At 40.5% G+C, this 21,718-nt stretch overlaps 1 protein-coding gene across 5 annotated transcripts in view; it reads left to right on the top strand.

The window, feature by feature from the left end:
• The window catches only part of ST7 (suppression of tumorigenicity 7), a 136,878-nt gene that overhangs the window by 67,654 nt on the left and 47,506 nt on the right, over window positions 1-21,718 (top strand). For 4 of the 5 annotated variants that reach the window (XM_018910176.3, XM_050986800.1, XM_050986812.1 and 1 more), the window contains 2 exons: window positions 9,222-9,304; window positions 18,328-18,487. In XM_018910176.3, the coding sequence (XP_018765721.3) occupies window positions 9,222-9,304; window positions 18,328-18,487 (243 nt within the window). Of the gene's footprint in view, window positions 1-9,221; window positions 9,305-18,327; window positions 18,488-21,718 lie in introns of those variants that run through there. The other variant, XM_018910178.3, reaches the window with a different exon arrangement.

Below are 21,718 nucleotides of genomic sequence, written 5' to 3'. Positions count from 1 at the left end.
GCACAAGTCATGGTGCTCCTGTCTTTTTTATGCCGAAGAATGCGACCCACAAGCAAAGATGGAAAGTGTAGCACTGCTCATATCTGTTGGTTTAGTGCTCGTATCAAATCCTGTCTGGAACAAAAGGAGGCACAAAAGGAGGCTGCAGGGCAGCCAAGGGTGCTTTGTTCATGTGTCTCTTTTGTCTTAGCAGGCAATACCTCTTCTGAGAGAGGTTCCTGGATAATGGGAACCCATGGGATATTTTCTCATTTGTGGAATGCTGGTGAAAACGCTTTGCATGATTTGTCTCTCTAGAGCAGATTAGCCTTTGTTATCTCTGGCATTGGAATTAATCACTGTGACAAACTTTTAGTTTAGGATATTCTTTATACAGCTAATGAACCAACATCAAAAAGATTTAATGGTGCAGTTACCTCCCTGAGTGCTGCATGAAAGAAGAGGGCAAAACATACCCATTCTATTTAGAGAGCTGTACTGATCTGGTACTTGGAACAAAAGCCTTTAATTTTCTTAACTGACTCTAGATAATTAGGTTTAGTAATTGGCTTTTGTTTTAATACAGCTTTGAAAGGCTAAACCACATAAATCTGTGTAATGCCTCAGAATAATCAGCAGTTAAGGTAACAGGTGTGTTTAACTTTGCAAAGAGTGCCTGTCCAAGCTGGATAAAGATGTGGCAATTCAGTTACGGGGTGGTAAGAGTAATCTTGAAATAGGGATTTCTTGGAACACTTTGGGGTGCAGAGTGGAAAAGAAGGTATTTTGTTGCAGTTACATTTTTGCAGTGAAATACATTACTAATGATTTTTGGTAGAGTCCAATCGCTGTGCACCCTAAACTGAAGACCTAAAAGACTTTAAAACATCTATCTGATAAACTGCAACAGCCATACTCTTGCCCTGCTCTTGTTTTCACTTACAAATATGTGTCCAAGAGAAGGTAGATGTCTCTGCATGGTGATACTCTGCAGTCACCTGAGAGACCTCTTGGGAATCCATCCTCATTTGACTGTTGCATCATGTTGGGATTTCCTTTGCTTTTGTGTTGGGGAATTCGGTGATACACATGCTGGTATGTGTGTGATTAGAAAAGGAAACCACAACCTAACGGTGAAGGTGCTCTCTCCAGTGTCTGGACTGGTTCTGCCTATGAAGACATCCATCACAAATCTGAGAGAGCACTTCTCATGCAGTGCAATGGTGAACTAAAAATTGGACAAGGATTCATGATTCTTGAAACTAAATCTGCAGAGGAGATGTGTATAATGACAGTGTTTCAAATCAATTTGCAAGCAAGCTGATTTTGAAGAACTAAAGCTGAAAGTGTTGCAAGAGAATTTGACTGACAACCAAGCAACAACATGACTTTATACATCCACATCTCTAAAAATCCAAGTATTAATATCTCTACTCAACGCGTCATCACTCATCCTTGATGTCTCATTTTTATTTGACCCAGTCTTTCCTTTCCACTTGTACATTATTAATATCACTAGTCTGGTTTTAGCATTAGGACCCCGTGATGGTCATAAAGAAATGCACAGTTCAATCCCTGATAGCTGAGGGCTGCAAGGGAAGTGGTTTCTCCCTTGTTTTCTTTAAATGGAAATGCTATGGGGATTTTGTTGGTTTCAGAGGAGGGGAGGGGATGGGTGGGTTTTTTTAGAAGGGTTTCTGCTGCCAACTATTAGCAAATCTTGGTGTTCATGCAGCATGCTCTGCAATTAACAGAAGCTGTGTCATTAACTCATGTCGCCACTGCATTGTGAAAGCAAGAGCAAATGTCCCTATCCCTTGGCAGGGATATGTGACAGGAAATTTGCATTATAATAGTGACTTGCATTCGGGATAGTTGATCTTCTTTCTTCATATTTTTACTCTCCCCAAATCCATAAGGTAGGGAGCTCATGACCTCAGACAAATGGAATAGCAAAATGCTGTGCTTGGATGTAGTGATACTAAGTTGGCTTTAGTATTTAAACTCCAAGACAGAATGTTTTCCTTGGGCTGGGTATAGTTACAGTGCATTTTCAGCCTGTGTGTCTAACCTCTCTGTTCCTGAGGCATAGTGTAGCTGTTGACCACAGCAGGACATTCTAGGAAAATATAGCTGGGAATGGGAACCTTTAGTAGCACCTTTTGTTAAGGGTTTAATAATTTGTGAGAAAAGGCTTTGGGGTGCATTTGGTAGCAAGGAATAACTTCTGGATACCATCCCTTCCCAAATGACCAAAGCTGTTATTGTTGGCAGTCTTATTTCTCCCAGTGAAAAGGTACTTCTGATGTGCAAAGCATCTCTTGCTGAAGTAAAAATAGCCTTTGTTTGCATTCATGTTGCCTGTGTCATTTCTTGTGTCTTTTACTTTTGCCATTCTTGCCTCTGTCATCTTCTTTCTATGCATGATAATTTTTACTGCCCTTCTATTTTCTAATTTTCTTTTAGCTCATCTCTGTATTTTACTAGTCTACCTCTTACTTGGTTTTCTTTTTCCTTGCCCAAGTCACAACAGAGTCTGAAGTGCTTTTTTGTCTCACAGATCTGATTTCCTTGGTGCACCTGTAGGCCCTTCTACCCTCAGCTCTGTGTTGGTTCTTATCTCTTATCAGTTACATTTCCCTGTATACTATTCACAGTGAGGATAAGCAAACTTACAGTAACAGGCTAAATGGCTAATGCACTCTGAAGGATGTAGTGCATTTGTCTAAGTCCCAAAAGCTCCACAGCCAGGACAGTCTAATTCCTGCTAGGAAGTGAGACAAGGGTTTTAATCGATCAAATAACTTTGGAACATCATATTATGAATATAGACTTGGTGTTGAAAAGCAAGCCCGCACAGATCATTGTGTCACTTTGGCCTTCAGATACTTAACATGTTAGCATGTTGGGAAGAATGATTAAATACAATTTGTTTGCAGTCCTCAGGCAGCATTTTTTTGGGGGAAAAGATGGACTGAATTTATTAAGGTTTGTTTCAGTTTTCTGTGCTGGATATAATTTGCTCAGTGGGAAATTGGGTCACAAAGTGGAAAGAATGTTAGTTACCATTTTCAAAGCTCTTTATTTTTCAGTTATGAGTAAATGAACCTGAAAGTTTTTGACACATAACTGGTCCTGTGTTTACTACCATCTGCTTTTTCTTCTCTTTGGGCTGTGCTTTGTGGCCGAAAGCCTCTGTCATCATACCCAGTTTTACTCCAGAAGCCTGTCCCTACTCACTTTCCCTTTTTATTGTGCCACTCCATTGAAAGGGAAAACCTGCATTCAAGATGTGGAAACATGGAAGAGAGAGTGTGGTGGTCTGCTGTCCAGAAAGTTATTTCACTAATTTGAAGTATCTGTATGGGCAGAACTTCGATTATGCACAACTATGTAGTTGATCAGAGCTGAAATAACAGAAGGCTTCTGGTGCATCACCATATTCTCTCACCTGGGCTCTGATCCAGTGGTAACTGAGAGCTGCAGACTCCTGGCCATCAGCACAGGCTCCAGGTGTCTGAATGTGACTATCATTCAGCCTTTAGGATGGGACTGGGTGGCTGAACAGTGAGTGGGCATCTGGGTTTCCTTGTGCACAGATAAGACACCAGCTGTTTCTGCCTGGAATGGCCACATTTGTTTACAGGTGAGAAATTTTTTTCAAATTTTTGGAAATTTTTTTGAAAATGGATCTAGACAAAAGGCCTTACAGAAGGAAGCTGCATAGCATCTGCAACAGGTAAATGGAAAATCTCTGCAGCATTCTGAAACTTTTGAATGCTTGCTTCTTCTTTGGTAATTCCTTTAAGAAGTCTGAAGAAGTTAAAAAAATCTTAGTAGCTTCCCAGGGAAAATCCTGGTAACTGGTGGAAGTGCTTTTGTTTTTCTGAGACAATACTCTATGCTAGCTTTAAATCTGATGGGGTTTGTATTTACATTTAGCTGGAGACCATCACAGCATATAATCCATAATTCAGCCTGACTCTAGTGTGTTTTCCCAAAAAATAGGCAACATTCTTATGAGAGAGGGGTTGAGAGTTCAGAAAGTTTATGTACAAACAGTTAAATTAAAGTCAAGAGTATGAAGTGTTTCATACTCAGAGAGGGAAAGTTTATACACTTAGTAAAAGAAGTTTATTGAACTTAATTTTGCCCTCTTTGCTGACACTTTGGTAGAAGAGTTCTTCATTGCTCCTGCAAGTTTGGACTGGGAAGTTTCACTAATCCAAGCAGAGGCCTGTGAAACAAGCCAGTCACTGCCTTAGAAATCTTCTGTACTGTGTTGGAACAGCAGCCTGAATGGGTGGTTGCAGTGAAAAGAAATTAAATTGCTATTGTGTCACAGGTCTCCAATGATAAGTTTCTTAGCTTGTTGCCTGTCTAAGGGATTTGGGACTCTTGGCACTGGTGTTAAAAGAGTTTGCATCAGTCTGCTTACCAAGCAAATATTATGGAATGCAGAGGAGAAAGTACAGCAGAATTTCTTAGTGACTCAGATATTATAGCCATGATGACTTAAGGACTGGCAATGCACTCAAAGGGTTCTGCGACTATAAACTTTTATTTATTTCCTGGCAATTTGCTCTTACAGAATTAACTACTGTACCCAGTTATATTTTTTTTATTTATTTAATTTATATATTATTTATTTATGCATAACATATTTTTTCATTTAACAAGGTTATTGAGGTATATTTCATTTTACCTGCATTTTGAGATAACAAAGAAGTGCCATAAATGATACCATCCTGTTTTTCTTGATCTGTTGGTGTATACAATTTATGTTACATTGCTATGAAATTTTTATTTGGACCTTACTGTACACTTCTATCACCTCACATTCAGAAGTAGGTAATGGGGCGGTCATTTTAGTAGATCTTCATGTGGGAATAGTTGGTAGTTTGCAGTGTTCCCTCCCCTAGTGACCTTCTAATGTAAATAACTGATGTACAGTTAATAGGATACTTTTAGCAGTTCAATCCCAGTATTTTCTACTGTGGTTCCTCACATGCTTGAATTCTGAATGTCTCAAGACTTGAAGAAATTTATAAAGTAATAGTGGTTTTTGTCATCTTGAGTGATACATTTTGCATGTTTCACGGATTTTGTTACTTGAAAAATACCTGGATTTTCCTCTTGTGTTTAGTCCCAGGTTCAGAATTAATCACAAGTATTGGGAATGAATAATTTTTATAACAGGAATAAATAGCATCTGCTTTCAAAAACATTTCAATCACCTCTTTCGATTAGCCTCAACTGGCAATGTTAGATATAAATGTTAAAATTTGTACCTTGTTTGCTGTGAATTGAACAGGATGTAAATTCATCTCTGTGAGCAGGCACAGTTAATGATGAAATAACAGTCCTTCCCTAGGCAGTATACAGAAGGATGAAATGACTTACCAGTGTAACTTAGGCACTTCTGATAATGTAAATATGCCTTATTCAGGCTATCTCAGGTATTATTAAAATTAAAGCAATAAAGAGAAGGGAAGAAAGAGGGGATAGAGGGCCAGGAGTCTCTCATAAGTACGTTTGGCTTTTTTAGACAGAATTTATAGGTCATGCTGATTTTCTTTAAAAAAATACAAAACAAGCTGTACTAACACACCTAAAATAGATCATTCATTGTCAAAAGCCTGTGCAAATAATTGGGATTTGACGGTAATTTCAAACAAGTTGCCACTGTAGGAACATCAGGCAAGTTTCTTTGTCTAGATACTCCTTACTTGCCCTTTTTAAGTCCTACCAGGTTACAGACAAGAGATGATGTTGCAAACTCAATAGCTGCAACATCTTCCCTTTGTGAACAGAAATAATTAGGCATACACTGGAATTCAGAAGAAATGACACACAGTACTACCTTTTGCTGATGATTCTACCTGGCTTCTTTATTCTGCAGTCATCTGCTATTGACTTCAGCTCACATTTCTCAGAAATCTCTCTGCTCCTCAATCCTGCTTCACCATCAAATGGAAATACAGAAGTAAAACACTACTGTCCAAATTTAGGCAGATGGACAGGCAGCATTATCTCATGGTTCTACTTTACTGCAACACACTCAGGAACCCTGATTCCACTGGGGGATGGAGATGTTGGATATGGTCGTGATTTCTTCAGTGTCAGAATGCTGATTGTAAAGAAATGCTCCCTTTTGGATATATATCACAATGCAAAAGTGGATTGATTTTTACTGTTGAGATTACTTATTATGAGAACTAGGCCTTGATGTAGTTTCCACTGAAACAATGATTGAATTTTCATTGACTTCAGAATAAAAATAGACCACACATGCTTAGTTTTACTGTTTTGGAGATATGGTTCTTATTAGAAAGCATTTCCTTTTGTTAATAATATTTATGGAGACAAAGCAACTGGGAGAGTAGCTAATAATTGGCTAAAGGTGATACTTTTCATAATGAAGTAGAAGATCCTTATATTTAATGAGTAGGAAAAAGAATGGCCAAAGGATTAGAGATACACAGTCCAGATAAACAGCTCTGGTCATTGAGTGCACGTGTATCAAATCTACTGAGTTATTTCAGTTACCTGGGATTCTGGCCCATAAAATCTAAAAGCATCCAGAATCATATCTGTTCACCTTGCCACTTCCTGTGACTAAATTGTAAAAGTGAAGAATTGCAGCACCTTATATTAAGGAGGATAAAGGAGCACCAGTGTATGTGCAGGCAAAGAGGAAAGCAGTAATGCTTTTGGAAATTAGAGATAAATAAGATCCAATCTCCATTCCCATGTGAGAGTTTCTCTATAAACCAGTACACATTGTTTGTAAAAGAGTGGTGACAGAGGAAAGCTAACAGCATTTCCTAAGAGCCATATTCAGTCTACTCAACTGATGAGCTCCATACAGCTAATTTGTTGAGAGGGCTCTTCCAAGTGGGGATCTATTTCCCAAAACAATTTTAATGGATGGGGGTCAGTAATAGAAGTTAAAGCAAATAGACTATATCCTTATCTAATGGATATGGATATTCTCATGTGGAATCTTCACAGTAGACTTAGATGGCTCACAACTTTGGAAATCAAACTACTTCCAGGGTAATGGGAAATTTTAATTTAAAAAAAAAAATTCCAGCATTCCATAAGCTGTGAAGCTGTGGTGGGAGTGTGGAAGAGAAAGATCCCCTGTAAAGCCTCTTTCTGCCTGGCTTATGTTGGCACTGCAGTAGTACTATTGTACAAGGTAGAACACAGGCATCTATATACCATCATAGGATATTCTCTCTCAGGCATATCCTGACCTAAGCAAAGGAAGTTGTTCCACTGGCAGTCTGAAATTTCCCCAGTGACATAGTTTGAGTATGTCTCTGGCTTACATTTGCATTCCAAAATGAGGAATGTTTCTTCTAAAAGACTCAGGCTATGGGTGAAGCCAAAGCTATTTCAGTCTCTTTGTTCTTCTTCCTACTTAGTAGGTGCTGTGGCTGAAGAAGGCAGGGACTACTATTTAAAAGTCTGCTTTTATTGGAAAGGAGAGGGAGAGGGAGAGGGAGAGGGAGAGGGAGAGGGAGAGGGAGAGGGAGAGGGAGAGGGAGAGGGAGAGGGAGAGGGAGAGGGAGAGGGAGAGGGAGAGGGAGAGGGAGAGGGAGAGGGGCTTAAAACAGTGTAGCTGTGTTGTGCACAACAGTTTGGAGGATGTGATGCTGATTTACACCAGCTGAGAATCCTGCATCCAGTGCATTTGGGAAAGAAAATGTACAATGGCATTAAAACCCACCAGATTTATTCTTTACTATATCAGCTTGGTGCTTAATGCCACTCCACTGGACTAGGGAAGGACAGTTCCATTTAAACACTTAACTGCTTCTTCAAGAAAAATAAACAACACAGAAAGTAACCAGCCAAAACCCAAACAAAGCAGCTGAATTGGGCTTTAATCTTCTAGTGATGCATTTCTGGAAAACATTTTTTTCTTTTTACTGGTCATGGAAAGTGAATCATATGTTTTATGGTTTGTATTCTGCTATTGTTGTCTCCTCTTCATTTTTTGGCTTCATATTATTTAATTTCTGCTAGGTGTTATTTCTAAAGAGAACAGAATGAACTGAGGGCCTCACACCTACATATCCAGGTCTTTTATCAATGTTATTTAATGACTAGTACTCTGCTACAAGCCTTCTAATTTTACCTGCTAAACTATTGTCAGTTCCCTCCACAGTCCTGGATACATGTACATATACAAATATATATATGTGTTTGTGTGTGTATATACATAAATGTATATATATGAGAAATTCTTTGGCACTGGTTAAGGATGAGACCAGTAGGGTTGTTTACAGAAGGTATTCTAACCCTTTATGTGGTTTAATTAGGAATGTTTTCATTTGTGGAAGATGGAAGTTATGTAAAGTTGCGTTTTCTTTAAACATCTAGAATTTAGTAAAACTCCAGTTCTCTCTAGTAGCTTCTGTAGAGTCATCAAAAACCTAGAATATTTTCTAGGTACTCTTAAGGCCAGCCATAGGGATTTTCTGTGAGGAATGAGCATGACTACCTGGTGATTTTCTCACGGGCTTTCAAGATGGGATATGAGTAGAAAAGTCCTTTGGATTTCCAGAAACCTGTACCGATAGAATTGCTCATCTGACTTCACTTCTGCCCTAGATTTCAGATAATCTGGACAACTATCATGATTTTCACCCCTCACTAAGAAAGCTAGTTAGGTCTTTTTCTAATCACTTATTCACTGTTGTCATACTGAGTAGTTCACCAACTTTGGAGCAGCAGAACGAATTAGGAAAATGCCATTATTTTCTACTTTTTAAGTGAGGAACCAAGGTACTGAGAAGTAAAAAGCTTAAAAAAACTTCATCAAGATCTGCAGGATGTTGAGACAATGTTCAATGCAGGACATTGAGACAGACTTCCAAGATTTCTAACTGCAATGAATTAGCAAAGGCATATAATAAAATGTTTTCCATATATCATGGGGAATCCCAAACTCTATGTCAGTGGAGCACTGACTGAAATAGGAAAGTCCCAGACGTGTGCAATTGTTTTCCAAAGCCTTGTGATTGACTTTGTTGTGAAAACAAAATTGTGCATGTGGCAGTCTAATGCTCTGCTTTATCGCATGTAAGGCAGATGGAACAGGATGTTATTTTAACTGTCCTTTTCATCAAACCTAAGGTAATCATTTACCTGCAGGTGGGAGGAGGAAGCGACACGTGGAGAACATGTCCTGCTCTTGTACTCATGGTTTCCTCTCTTTTCTTTTTCAGTGAGTATGTTTTTGAACACATTAACCCCCAAGTTCTATGTTGCCCTGACAGGCACATCCTCATTAATCTCAGGACTTATTTTGGTAAGTACTGCATCTATTAATATCACTTTAGAATTTGAGTTTTTGATATCCAGAATTGTATTTCAGGCTTTATGCAGATTATAGGTATATTTTTTGCTTCTGTAAATTTACAGTTCTGCAGCACATAAAATCTCTCTTTATTTGTTTGTCTCTTTCTGTGGCAATGAAAACGAAAAAAAAGTGTTTCAGTGCTGTATCTTTGAAGATAAAAAGTCTTGAAGAACAATGTGACTCACTAACAAACCTACAGGAATTCTTAATGAGTATTTGTACATTAAGTGCTTTCCTTGACAAGAGCTACTGAAATGAAAAAGGCCAATAAAAGAAAGAGGAGGAAAGGTACCAACTATCTCAGCTTAGCATGGTCCTTTCTGAAAGATTTCTAGAGAAACACCAGTTCTAATGCCAGGATTCCAAGGAATAATTATTTCAGATCTTCACATCTAGAATCTTTCCCAGTACATAGCTGCCTATTTGCTTAAATGTCTGTATTTTTAAACCATTTAAAAAAACCCTCCTCCCATATGTAATTCTTGAGGGCTTTTTTATGCAAATTGATGCAGGGGAGTGAATTATAATACTATCACAATGCATCATAATACTATCACAATGCAGGAGTCCAAAGCAGAGCATTTTCTCTGAATTTTATTAAATATCTTCATAGAAACAAATGGAAATTAAAAATATAGGAATTAACAGGGTGTACATGAGTGTATGTGGTCTCTTTTTGTTTCCTCAATGCTGAGAGTTGGCTTACTGCTTACACAAATGAAAATAGCATAACACAGAACAGATCAGTATGATCCTCTAGTCCTGCTGCCTGATGACTTCAGGGCTGACCAACAGTTAAGACATTATTGAGGGCACTCTGCAAATGCCTCTTAAGCGCCTGGGGCATCCACCACCTCTCAAGGAATCATGTGTTTGACCACTTTCTCAGTGAAGATATTCTTCCTAATGTTTAGTCTTATCCTCCCATCACAGTTTTGAACCATTCCCACGTGCCCTGTCTCTAGATAGCCAGAAGTGATCAGCCCCTCCCTCTCCACTTCCTCTCCTCAGGGAATGGTTGCCTTTGTTTTAGTCTTGTTTGTTCAAGTTGTGCGCTTTTAAAATCTGCTGGATACAAGCTGTAGACCCTCCCTCCCCACACCAAACTAGGCAGGTAACTGAGGGACCAATGAAACCAAGATTAGGCTACTGTAGTGATAAGTGGAAAGAGGAGCCAGAGCAAAACATGGCTAGAGGCTGGTTCACATCACCTCAGATCTACTAATCTCAGAGAAACCTGAAAACAGCTGGGATCCTAACTGAACACTATCAGTTCTGTTTGGGAAATCCACATCTCTCACTTCCACATTGCCTGTAGCCAATATAGATAAACAAATGGCATACTTGACTATTTAGTGCCTGTGAGACTCTCATCACTTAGATGATTTCAGGTATAAAGCAGCAGGTGCACTGCTGCTGTGCCCTGCTCTGAGTTTTCTCATAGCAGAAGGCAATTACCTAATGTTTGCACCTTGGGCATTCATCAGTCTTGTATGGATTGAGCCCCAAAGCACTCAACGGAGCTCCAGAGAGATCAACAGAACTTTCAGAATATGAGCAAGAGCCAGACCTGTAAGACTTGGATGCAGTTCAGGAGAACTCACTCAAATGCACAGGAGGAAAATAATGTTAGATGCAGCACTGTCACTCAGAAAGAAGAAAATGCTGGGTGCCACCACCAAGATGAGAAGGATTGAGAGAAATTACATGGGCTTCACAGACACGGTTCCGTATTTGTTGCTACAGGGTGAAGACAGCAGGAGGAGGTGGCAAGACAAAGACAGGGGTTTTTTTCCCTATTGAATTACATTACAGAATCAAACAGGAATAAAAATTTCGAAGAGTGACTAATTTATGTAGAACTAAATTCATCCTTGTGAATGTTGGTACATTTTGTACTGTACTCATGAAGGCAATTTCTGAGGAATGAGCTCAGCAGGCAACTTGTGAGCAAGAAATTTCTAAGTGCTGTATTTTGATGGAAAGTGCAAGGAGGAAGTGGCAAGAAGTACTCAAGACTATGATATGGAGAAGGGGCAAAAGGACACCACTAGAATACTTTCACGAAGAAATCAGATTGAACCTTAATCAAAAGAAGTCACTTAGTACTACATGAGAAAGTCCATTATGAACAAGTTGAAGAAACAGTGAGGTGATGGAGGTGTAGACACAGAAATCAGACTGAAAGCCTTTTTGTTTGTTTGTTTTTTGTATCTTCACTACTGCTGTCAGTTGTTTGCTGTTCATATGGCACATTCCTAAATGTGAAAAACGTATATAGGCAAGACAGGTAACAACCAGGAACCCTAGATTGTAGGGACCACTGTCTGTGCTGAGAGAAACATGTTTTCTGTAGATTTGATAATGGTAAAAGAATGAAGCAGATGTGGTCACAGAAAGAAGAAATTGCAAGTTGACCAGATCACAAATCAGAAAAGACAGCTGATTAAGTTCTAGTGAGGTAGTGCTAGTTTGTCATTAGCCCAAGTGTGCTTTGGATTAAATATTTCTTAATCTTGCTGTTTACCAGTGCCCCAGTTGTACATGCTGTTTACAGTATATGGTGAATTGCCAGCATTGCCACACACATCAGACTACACAGCATCATCAGTTCTAAAGGATTCTTAGTCCTGTTAATGGTATAAAGTGAAGTTCTTATATAAAATAAACATTCTCTTGTCAAATCTACATCACTGGGGTACTTTTTAGGCTAGATGTACTATTATTGCTTGGAATTTTCCACCATATGGGCTGGCAGATTTCTTTCTATTATCAATTGGCTTCAGTTCCTAATCAGAAGGAGCAATCACAGCACCGCAGGTTATGAAATAATGGAAAATTCCATCATTTCAGAAGTGTGGTGACTGATGGGAAAGTGATTGCTTTTCCTAACTCATGTTTGGGTCATGAAACAATGACTGCAAAGTTCAGCTTTTGGCAATTGAATACTACATTACTCCTTTGCAAAACACTACACTCCTCTCTTATTTTGTCTCATACTTTGTTTTAATTCTTTAGGTAAAATTCTGGCCTTGCTGCAAACAATGTGACTTAATCAAAGCAAGGATTTCAGACCTTTTTTCTTATAGGTCAGAACTGTGCAGAAAATACTTTTCTATGTGAAGCATTTTCCTTAACAATTACTTGACTACACACATAGTTAAAAATTAACAATTTGGCATATATTCACTTCATCCATGTACTGTTGTAAGCATCAAAAATAAGAATATTTAGTCCACAGTTGCATTAGAAATACCGTATTGGAAACTTGGTTCCACCACAGTAACTTTTAATCCAGTAAAATACAGTGTGCTGTCTCACAGAATACAATGAGCTGCATTGTTTTCGATGTCTGGGAGGCTGAGGTTTTCCACAGGTAGGGTAATAAAACTGTCATAAAACACACGTGACATCCAGTAAATGCTGTGAACTTGAACTATGCAAATGCCACTGAGATTTCTAAATAAAGCCACATATTTAACATACAGTTATCACCAAAGTTGCTCAGCAAGCATGTGAGGCACTTGCAAACTGATAGAGTCTCAGTTCTAACAAAGCACAGGTAGAAGTGAACCTCAGACTTAATCTTCACAAGAATTCCTCATTATTCTATTTCTGAGCTTGGGAGACTAGTGTCTTCTGCTACACAATGAAAAACATTCTGCAATGAACAAATACCACGTCTTTCAGATGCAAGAATTAGAAAGCCAGCCTACAGAGGTAGAGCATTAATCTAGACACTGCCTAGCACTGAGCAGCTAGGCTGTTTGCTATCACCCAAGTATGTAGCATGCTGTCAGAGTCACAGCCGTTTGTAGCCAACCACTGGTAATGGTACCAGTACAGGAAGTCTGAGAGAGAACCTGGGTAACACAGGACTTATTATCTGTTGATACTAATTGTTTCACTCCTTTGTGTTGTCTGCTGCAGAGAGCCGAAAGGTGGCTGAGTTCTGGGTGCTGCCCCAGGCTCTGCAAAAGTCTGACAATTGTGCAGGGATAGTCTTTGAGGGCTGAAAAGCAATACGTGGTAACTATTGAAAATTTCTGCTCTGCTCAGAGAAGGCTCAAGGTCAGGAAGGGCAGAATCATTGTAGGGAATTCCTAAGAAACTGGAAACACTTGCCAAGGAGCAGATGAGAGAGGACGGGTCGCTTGGAAGGCAGGCTGTAACCCAGTCCACAGACAAGAAAATGCTATCATAACTAGGTGGGGTCTACACAGTGTTGAGAGAAGTAGTTAATCCTGGCAATATGTTATTGTCTTTTAAGTTTCTGTATTTCCAGAGGTGGATGAAGTAAACAGCTTTTAATTTGAATACGCTGCCCACTAGCACTGTGTGTATGTTCTCCTGTTAACTCTTTGAGATGAGACAAATGGAGGTTCAGTAACCAGGAGCAGAGTGAGAAGATGCTGAGTGTGTGTATTTAATTTAGAAGGAAAGGTGGTGCTTATCCTTCAAGGCTGTCATCAAGGACACTCAGCATGGTCAGAGGCATGCTGTTTCCTAGATCCAAGAGGGGCAGGATTGGAGGATCAGGAGTCATTGGCTACCCCTAACAGCTAAATAAAACAGACCAGCAGCTTGCTTTGTTGGAAGGCAAGTAGCATTGTATAGTCACACTCATATAGATAAACACTCTTGCTTCCCAAAATATGGATGGCCTTTTCCATAGTGTCTACTGGAAACAGCCCCTGGGCTGTAATACACCTGGAACATTTGCAGTCATTGCCTGGGAGAGTTGACACAGGCCAGGTAGTGTGCCTGCAAACAAACAGCATGGATTATTTGAACCAAACCTGTGTTGTGGTCCCTTTTATTTATAAAATAGGGTTAACCATGGAATCAAGTCTTGCCAGCACTATACTTACTCCCTTCCTCCAGAGAGTAAGTTTCCTTTAAATCCATTAGATTGGTTAAAGAGTACTCCACATCTACCCATCTGAGACCTGAAAGTCTCATTACAAGGCTGAAAGAGAAATCTGAGCTGTGGAAGTTGCTGGCAAATGAAATTCTTTCCTGCTTCTGTTGAAGACTCCATACACATACACTAGGAGGGAATGATAGTGTTTGCTCTAAAAGAGGGTGCCTGTCTCAGATGTGAGAAACAGAAAAGCATAATTCAGGTCATGGACAGACATTGCTCGTTGGTCCAGTGAGAACCACCACCAAAACCATCCCTTGTGAATTGATGCATATATAATGGAATATCTGTTCTGAAAAACTGTGCAGGAAGATCAGATCTGATAGCCAAGTGATGTGGAATAGATTCATTGCTACAGAGCTAAATAAAATTATTTGGGATTGTTTGTATGTGAGAGCAGAGATAAGAAAGAGGATGACTAAAACATTTTCATTGCACAAGGGAAGAGAAGTGCATTAAGAAGACAATGTTTCCAAAATCAAATACTCTCACATTAAGCAATACCTATACCAGATTAAAAAATAAGAATTCTCAATTGCACTTCTTAATGCACAAAGCTGGAAATGTTCAGAGCAGGGCTTTAACTTGGCCCTTGGGAACATTATGGTCCCAAAAATCCCTTGAGAGTTTGGAGATGTTTGACCTTGTTTCAATTTGAAAGCACAGGCACCAACTAGAAAGACCCCAAATAAGTTTGCCACTGCTGTGAAGGGGAGATCTCTGAAGATGAGCTCCTGTCCCACTGTATGTATGTGACAGAAATGAGGTGGCTTTTTTCTTTCAGAGGTGGTGCAGAAATTACCTTTCTGATGAACTTCCTCTCTACTCCACATCTCTGTCAATGAGTAATTAATCCTTACAGTAATTTATTCTATCATATGATTTCTCATCTGCTGAACTGTCAGAAGATTGTTGACTTCACATGGCTTTCAAACGAGATGATGCAGTTAGAAGTCAAATCTGATTTATAGAAATTGGGTTTCAAACCAGATGATGCTAAGATGCAAAAATTCTCTAAAAAGAATTTATTGTTTTGACTTAAGTACCAAATTACAGATTTTACCTTTTCATACATGCTGAACAAATCACTCCAAGCACAGGCTTGTGATAATGAGGATGATTTATGGCTTTAATTTCTAAGAGACAGTATGGATTGAGATCTGGCTGATGTTTCCTGACATTGGATTCACTCAACATAGCAAATATTTTTCAAACCTGCCTTAAACAATTTATGAGCTTTAATGCCATTTTTAAAAATAATTAATGTATTTGTAAGTCTAAGGATGCAGACTTACAGCTGTGTCACATGTTTGAGCAAGTTTCTGTCACTCAGCTGAACTGTAGCAGAGATTACATTTATGTATATGCATGTTCTTTGTGATTGTCCCCTCAGTTTCATTAAAATTCAGTGTGACAGCTTCCCAGCTGGTATACATTTGTGCAGGACAAACGGGCTCAAGTGTCTTTTTGTGCTGCTCACTCCCTCTCTGGGTTTACTGACCTCATCTAAAAGCTGATCATGACTAAACTAATGAGCAGGAATTTATTAGCACATTTTGCAAAACCTTTTTTATTTCCTTTCTTAGAGAAAGTACAAAGCTTGTTAGATATGGTCTGAGTTTTGCACAACAGTCTGGCGTCTGTGCCTGAGTCCCTGACTTAAGCTGTAGTGAAATTCTTCCTGAGTGTCCCTTGCTTCAGTGCAAGACTGTAATCCTTCATTCCTAGCACACTCTCCCTCTGAGGCTTTGGACAGGTGGAAGTGTGGCTTTTGTGCCTTGCTTTGTTCCAGGGTTTTCAAAGACAGGACAAACAAATGTTCACAGCAGATCTCTGACTGTATCTTATGGTGTAGCCTTTCTCTTATAGCCAGCCACATGCTTAAGATGCTCTCCTAAATCATAAGATAAAAACTTTAACCCCTTTAGAAAGTGTGGTATGCCTAAGAGCATGAGAACAGCTAAAACCAAAGCTGATACTCCTGTGCCAGTTCCCTGTCCACCCTCTCCATTATTCAGAGACAGTGATGCATGCCAGGGGAAGCCTATCAGCAGTGTGGAACAAGTGTTCAGTGACACTGCATCAGCATTCTGTCCTTGGCACTTGGCATTCCCACCTGGCTGCTGCTGCGGGCACATGCCAGTGGAACCAGAACAGTGACAAATGCACCTCAGACTCTGTGCAAGGAGGAACTGTCCAGGTTGTGTGGGGTTTTTGGTGACTTGGGTGGGAAAGAGTTCACAAAGATCTGAATATGTTAATGCTCTGGTTTCTCTGTGACCATCTGTTTATCTTCTCAAATTATATGTGTTCACATAGTCCTTCTGTCTTCTTCCCATCAGACTGCTCCACTCTTTCTTGTTGATGTCTCCCAGAAATGCCATTAGATTATTCTGGGAAGTGATCTCCAGAGCTGCCACACAGTCTCATGTGAGCTCATCTCAAGTAGCCACCCTTGAGACGAGTTCACATATTCACACATTCATTCCCTTTCACTCCTGTGCAGATAGAGTCCTTCCATATGAATCCTGTAGATGCTTTAACAACACATTGAAATTCAGGGGAAGACTCAGTGCAGAATGTATTTGGACCATCTTCTGGAGAGAAACATTTTCCTTCTATGTCAGAAAATTTATTTCCCCCTCCTTTAAAGAAGGGGGTAGCGTAAAAAGTATGTCTTGTCTACAGACAGTCCAATTTCATGGAGACAGAAGTCATTTCAACTATATAAAGAGGTCAAGAGAATTTTAAAAAAATTGAAGAAAGAAGTATGTGAAGCCTGGCCTGAACTTTTCTGGAGCAGGCAGACCCCGAAGAGGCCTTCCAGAGCCCACTGTCTATTGACTGACCCACCACAACCTGCCCAACAGCACACTGATGGTGACAAGGATGTGAACACAATCCTTTCCCTTATTGTTGTTTGTGCGTAGTAGGAAGAGATTTTATCAAAGCTTTCAGGACTGGTGTAACACATGATGATACCAAGGAAAACGGAAGGGCAGAAACTGTTTGTTCCCAATTTTTAGTGCAATCTTTATTGCAAAATCCTGCCAAATTTTTCAAAACTCCTTAGATTTGCTTTTGTTTCCTGTGGTGTGTAGATGTTTGGGTGATGATTCAAGTGCAACTTATCTATTCATTATAAGCATGAGTTTCTTTACAACTTTTACAGTCTAAACCTTTTCCATATTTATATGAATTATTCTTCATTTCCAGGTTTATGTGGTTTCCTGAAATATGTGTATTCTTACGGAGTAATGTAATTTTTTTGTGCAAATACCACAGATACATATTTATGTGAATAATTTAAATTATAAGGTGTTCTCTTAGGTTGTGAAATGATTTTCCAAGTAGAGTTCTGTAAATAATTTTTTTTCTGGTTTACTAGCTCAACCAAATGCCTGAAAATAAAATTAATTCGGAGTCAGCCCAAGTCAGCCAAACAAAATAAAACACAGTTCAGCTAGGAGGTGGAAAATCCTAAAAGGAATGGGATTCAGCTTCCTGGAGTTTGTTTGGCATTTTTAACTTTTTTTCTTTAAACTCATTGGAAATTAAACTCATTTTAAATTAAACTCTCTGGAAGCATGTGCTGGGGAAACAAGCAAGCCTGCTTTGCCTCACATTCCCTGGACTGCAGAGGGAGTTGAGGCAAGGCGAGGCAGGCTCACCTCTGGCTGCAGCATCCTACCGGCGTGCCTGCCCAAAGGGGAGGTGTGCTCTAGACGTAAACTTAGAGAAAGAGGCCTAACAGCTGAAATAATTTGAAGTTATAGAGCTTATTTGGGTTTAAAAAAAAAAATAAGTTAAACATTGCGTTGACAAGATTTGAGATTTTCCACCTAAACTTGGGTCACATTTAACTTCTCCGTGTGCTCGGGCAGGGAGGCCGCGGGGCGACTGGGGCTCCCTCATCGCTTGTCGGGCTGCGGCGCAGCGCTGGGAGGGAAGGGAGGAGCGGGCTGGAGTCGGGGCGGAGGGGCGGGAGGAGGAGCGGGCTGGAGTCGGGGCGGAGGCCGGCGGCCCTGACGGCCTGTGTGCCTTACAGATCTTCGAGTGGTGGTACTTCCGCAAGTACGGCACCTCCTTCATCGAGCAGGTCTCGGTGAGCCACCTGCGCCCCCTGCTGGGCGGGGTGGACAACAGCGCGCCCAGCGCCGCCAGCGCCGCCGGCGGGGACGCGGACTCGAACCGCCAGAGCGTCTCAGGTGAGCGGCGCCGCGCCCGGCCCGGGCTCCTGCTCCGCCCGCGGTAAAGGCCCTGCTGCCTCCTCATTGCATCCCTCCGAATTCACGCGGTGTGTTTGGTTCAGGCTGCGCGGTTGATGCATTTGTTTCTCCGTGTTGCGAAAACCCTGCGAAATTGCCCGTGCCCTTTCTGCAGTGTCCTTTGTCCATGCAAAGATGATTAAGGGGCTGGAGCGTCTCTTAGGAGGGAAGGCTGAGGGAGCTGGGCCTGTTCAGCCTCGAGAAGAGGCAATGCGAGGGGACCTCATCAATGTCTGTGTGAAGAGGGGGTATCAAAGGGATGGAGCTCGGTGGTGCCGAGCAATAAGACAAAAGGCAATGGGCAGAGCCTGGTGCGCAGGAAGTTCCACCTGAATATGAGGAAGAACTTCTGTACTGTGCAGGTGACCATGCACAGCCAGGTTACCCAGAGAGGCTGTGGAGTCTCTTTCCCTGGAGATATTCTAGCACCATCTGGATGCAATCCTGTGCCATGTGCTCTGGGATGGCCCTGTTTGAGCAGGGAGGTTGGAGGTTGGATGAAGTCAGCCACTGTGGTCCCTTCCAGCTCAACCAATTGTCTGATTCTGTCATTCTAAAAGCAGGCAGTATTTTTAGTGAAATCATTTTAAGTAATAACAAAGTTGTTTAAAAAAATAACCAGACTAAGAAGTTAGCAATGTTTATCTGGCTTTGCATCATTTTTTTATAAATAAAAAATAAAAACTTACATTTTGTAAGTAGTATGTAAACAACATTTGGATTTCTATCCAACTTGGTAAGTGGAAGCAGGGTGGCTTTTAACAGCTTAAGGGCTTGTTACGTTCCTGAGTCTGCAACAGATTTGCTTTGTGACTTTGGACAAGTCCTAACATAGTCAGGCTTTTTTAAAAGGCCTCCAGTTTAGGAGGCATGATTTCAGGCATCTGTGGCCTGAGTTTTACAAGCTTCCAGGCATTCACTTCCCCTCCAAGTTTCAGTGCAAGGAGTGAGGGCATCTGACCCTAAGTCCTTCAAGCCTGAGGCACTTTGAGTCAGGTGCCTGGGCAATGGTCCCAGCCTGCCTAAAATGAATCAGCCCCTTAAGCGCTGAAATTTGTGGGCAGAAGGAGCCACAGAGGAACTTGTCTCCCTAATTGAGCAACTTAGCTGCCTGGGGATTGAAAAATTAGCTCATGAGTGATGAAAATGCTGGTATGCTGTTGCTTCTGGCTTGAGTGGGAGATACTCACTGTTAAAGTCAGGGCAGGAGCATCTGTGTTTGTATTCCTCATCTGTAAAATGAAGCTTATGTGTCTCAGTCCTTGCTTTGCTTACAAGCCATAATCTCAGGGATGTGGCCCTAGAATCAACCAGAATTTAATGAAATTCATTTCATCTGTAGTCTTTTAGAATATATCAGAATTTACAAGTGAAGAAAAGCGAATGAAAAGAAAAAAAATTCACTTACGGAGAAAACATTGTTCTACTGCTGAGCTCCCTATGTCTGTACCTGGCAGATTTTATCTCAGCTCCTCAATGTGCATGAAAACAGGCAAACAAAAATTAGCTCTGAACTTATATGTTAAATAATATAGGTGGCTTCACAAAACCTTGTTATTTACTGAGTAAGTCTACTTAAGGAAACCTCCATGTAGCACAGCAAATTCAGCTGTTGCCATTCTCATCTGAAGAGAGGCTGTGAATAGCAGCACTGCATGGTCCAGGATATTAGATTTGGGTGAACTGGCAGAAAGCACAGGATGGCTTGGAGCCACCTGTGTGCACTCATCATGGGCTCAGTCACACTTCAGCAGCTCGAAATAGCTCCTGTCATTTTAAAGCAAAGGCACAGTGTTTTAACCAGTGAGGTTCACACAAGCGTCTTGAATTTTCTGATACAAAGAAATAGTGAAGGAGTGTGTTTGCTTTCAGTGCATTGACACTGAGCTGGGACTCTCAGTGTCTCTGGACAGCGTGTCTGTATGGATAGCCTTCAGGTGGCAACAAAAGGCCTGCTTTACTTCCCCTTCTTGTTGCTCACTTTAAGCTTTCCCTGCTACAGTGCCAAAATACTTCATACTTTGGATGAGGTGTAACCACTTGAATTCAAGTAGGGTGAACAAAAAGTGTCACTGCAATCAGATGGTTGTTACCCAGTCTCATTGGTTGCAAACAGAGCAGGTCAAGACACCTGGAACTGAGAAGTCTGATGTTGATTTAATATTTATAATGGTTTGAAAGTCCTGTTATTTAAAAGCTGTTGGATTGAAGCTTGTCAAACAGCCATACTCTCTGGCTGCACTACAGAGCACAGCAGAATGTCACTCAAGCACTTCTGCTGAGTAAACCAGTGGAACTTTCTAATATTAGCTGCCTGCTGAAATGTGTACTTCAAACTGTGTACACTCTTCCCTAAAGTCTGCCTGTTCCTGTGTCTGTTCCACGCACTTGCTGGATAGGCAGCAAACTGAGGGCCCACCTCCTATTCCACTTTACTAATTTCTGTGTTGCTGAGGGTCTCCTTCTGTTATTGTGAATAATTTATGCAAAATGCTTTCTGTCCATGCCACTGTAGCCCCATACTCAGATGTAGGACCTGTGTCCATGAGAAAAGAGGAGGACTTGACTTGCTGTTCAGTACTTCTTCTCCTAACAGAACAGGCATAAAGGGAACAGGCATATTTGTTACCATAAGGACACCCTTCCGATTCAATATAATACCAGAAAACTGTTGGTTTGATCTCTTCAGAAATTATGTCAGAAAAATTCATAGGGAGGGAAAAAAAAAAAATATATATATACTGGTTAACATTTTTAGTAGAAAGCACCTAGTGAAATGCTGGAGGGCCAGTGCTGCTGGTGAGTTTTTGCAGAGCCCCATGTAAAGGGTCATCCAGTAGCAGACCTGAGGTGGATTGACATCCTGCCTCTCAATTAGTCTTTGTGCAAATAGTGGGGTTTATTCTGGTCTCACCTTCACTGGAGTGAATTGTCTTTGTTGAAAATTAAGAGAATAAATCTGGTACTAAATTAAAGGAAAAGCCAGAATCAAGACCTCGTTGTTTCAAAGGCTGTACAATTTGATGATATTTTTTCAATTTTTGCTTTAAATTGCGTTGTTGATTTCCATATCTCTTACTTCTTGTAGTGTGAAAAATTCACCATTTTTCCCCCAAGGGAAATCTATAAAATGTTTCTAATATTCTGAAACCTTTGGAATGCAATCAACTT

Source organism: Serinus canaria, chromosome 1A (genome assembly GCF_022539315.1).
Source record: "Serinus canaria isolate serCan28SL12 chromosome 1A, serCan2020, whole genome shotgun sequence".
Taxonomy (NCBI): Eukaryota; Metazoa; Chordata; class Aves; order Passeriformes; family Fringillidae; genus Serinus; species Serinus canaria.
The sequence above is the reverse complement of the archived record's forward strand: the minus strand, read 5'-3'. Positions and strand labels throughout refer to the sequence as shown.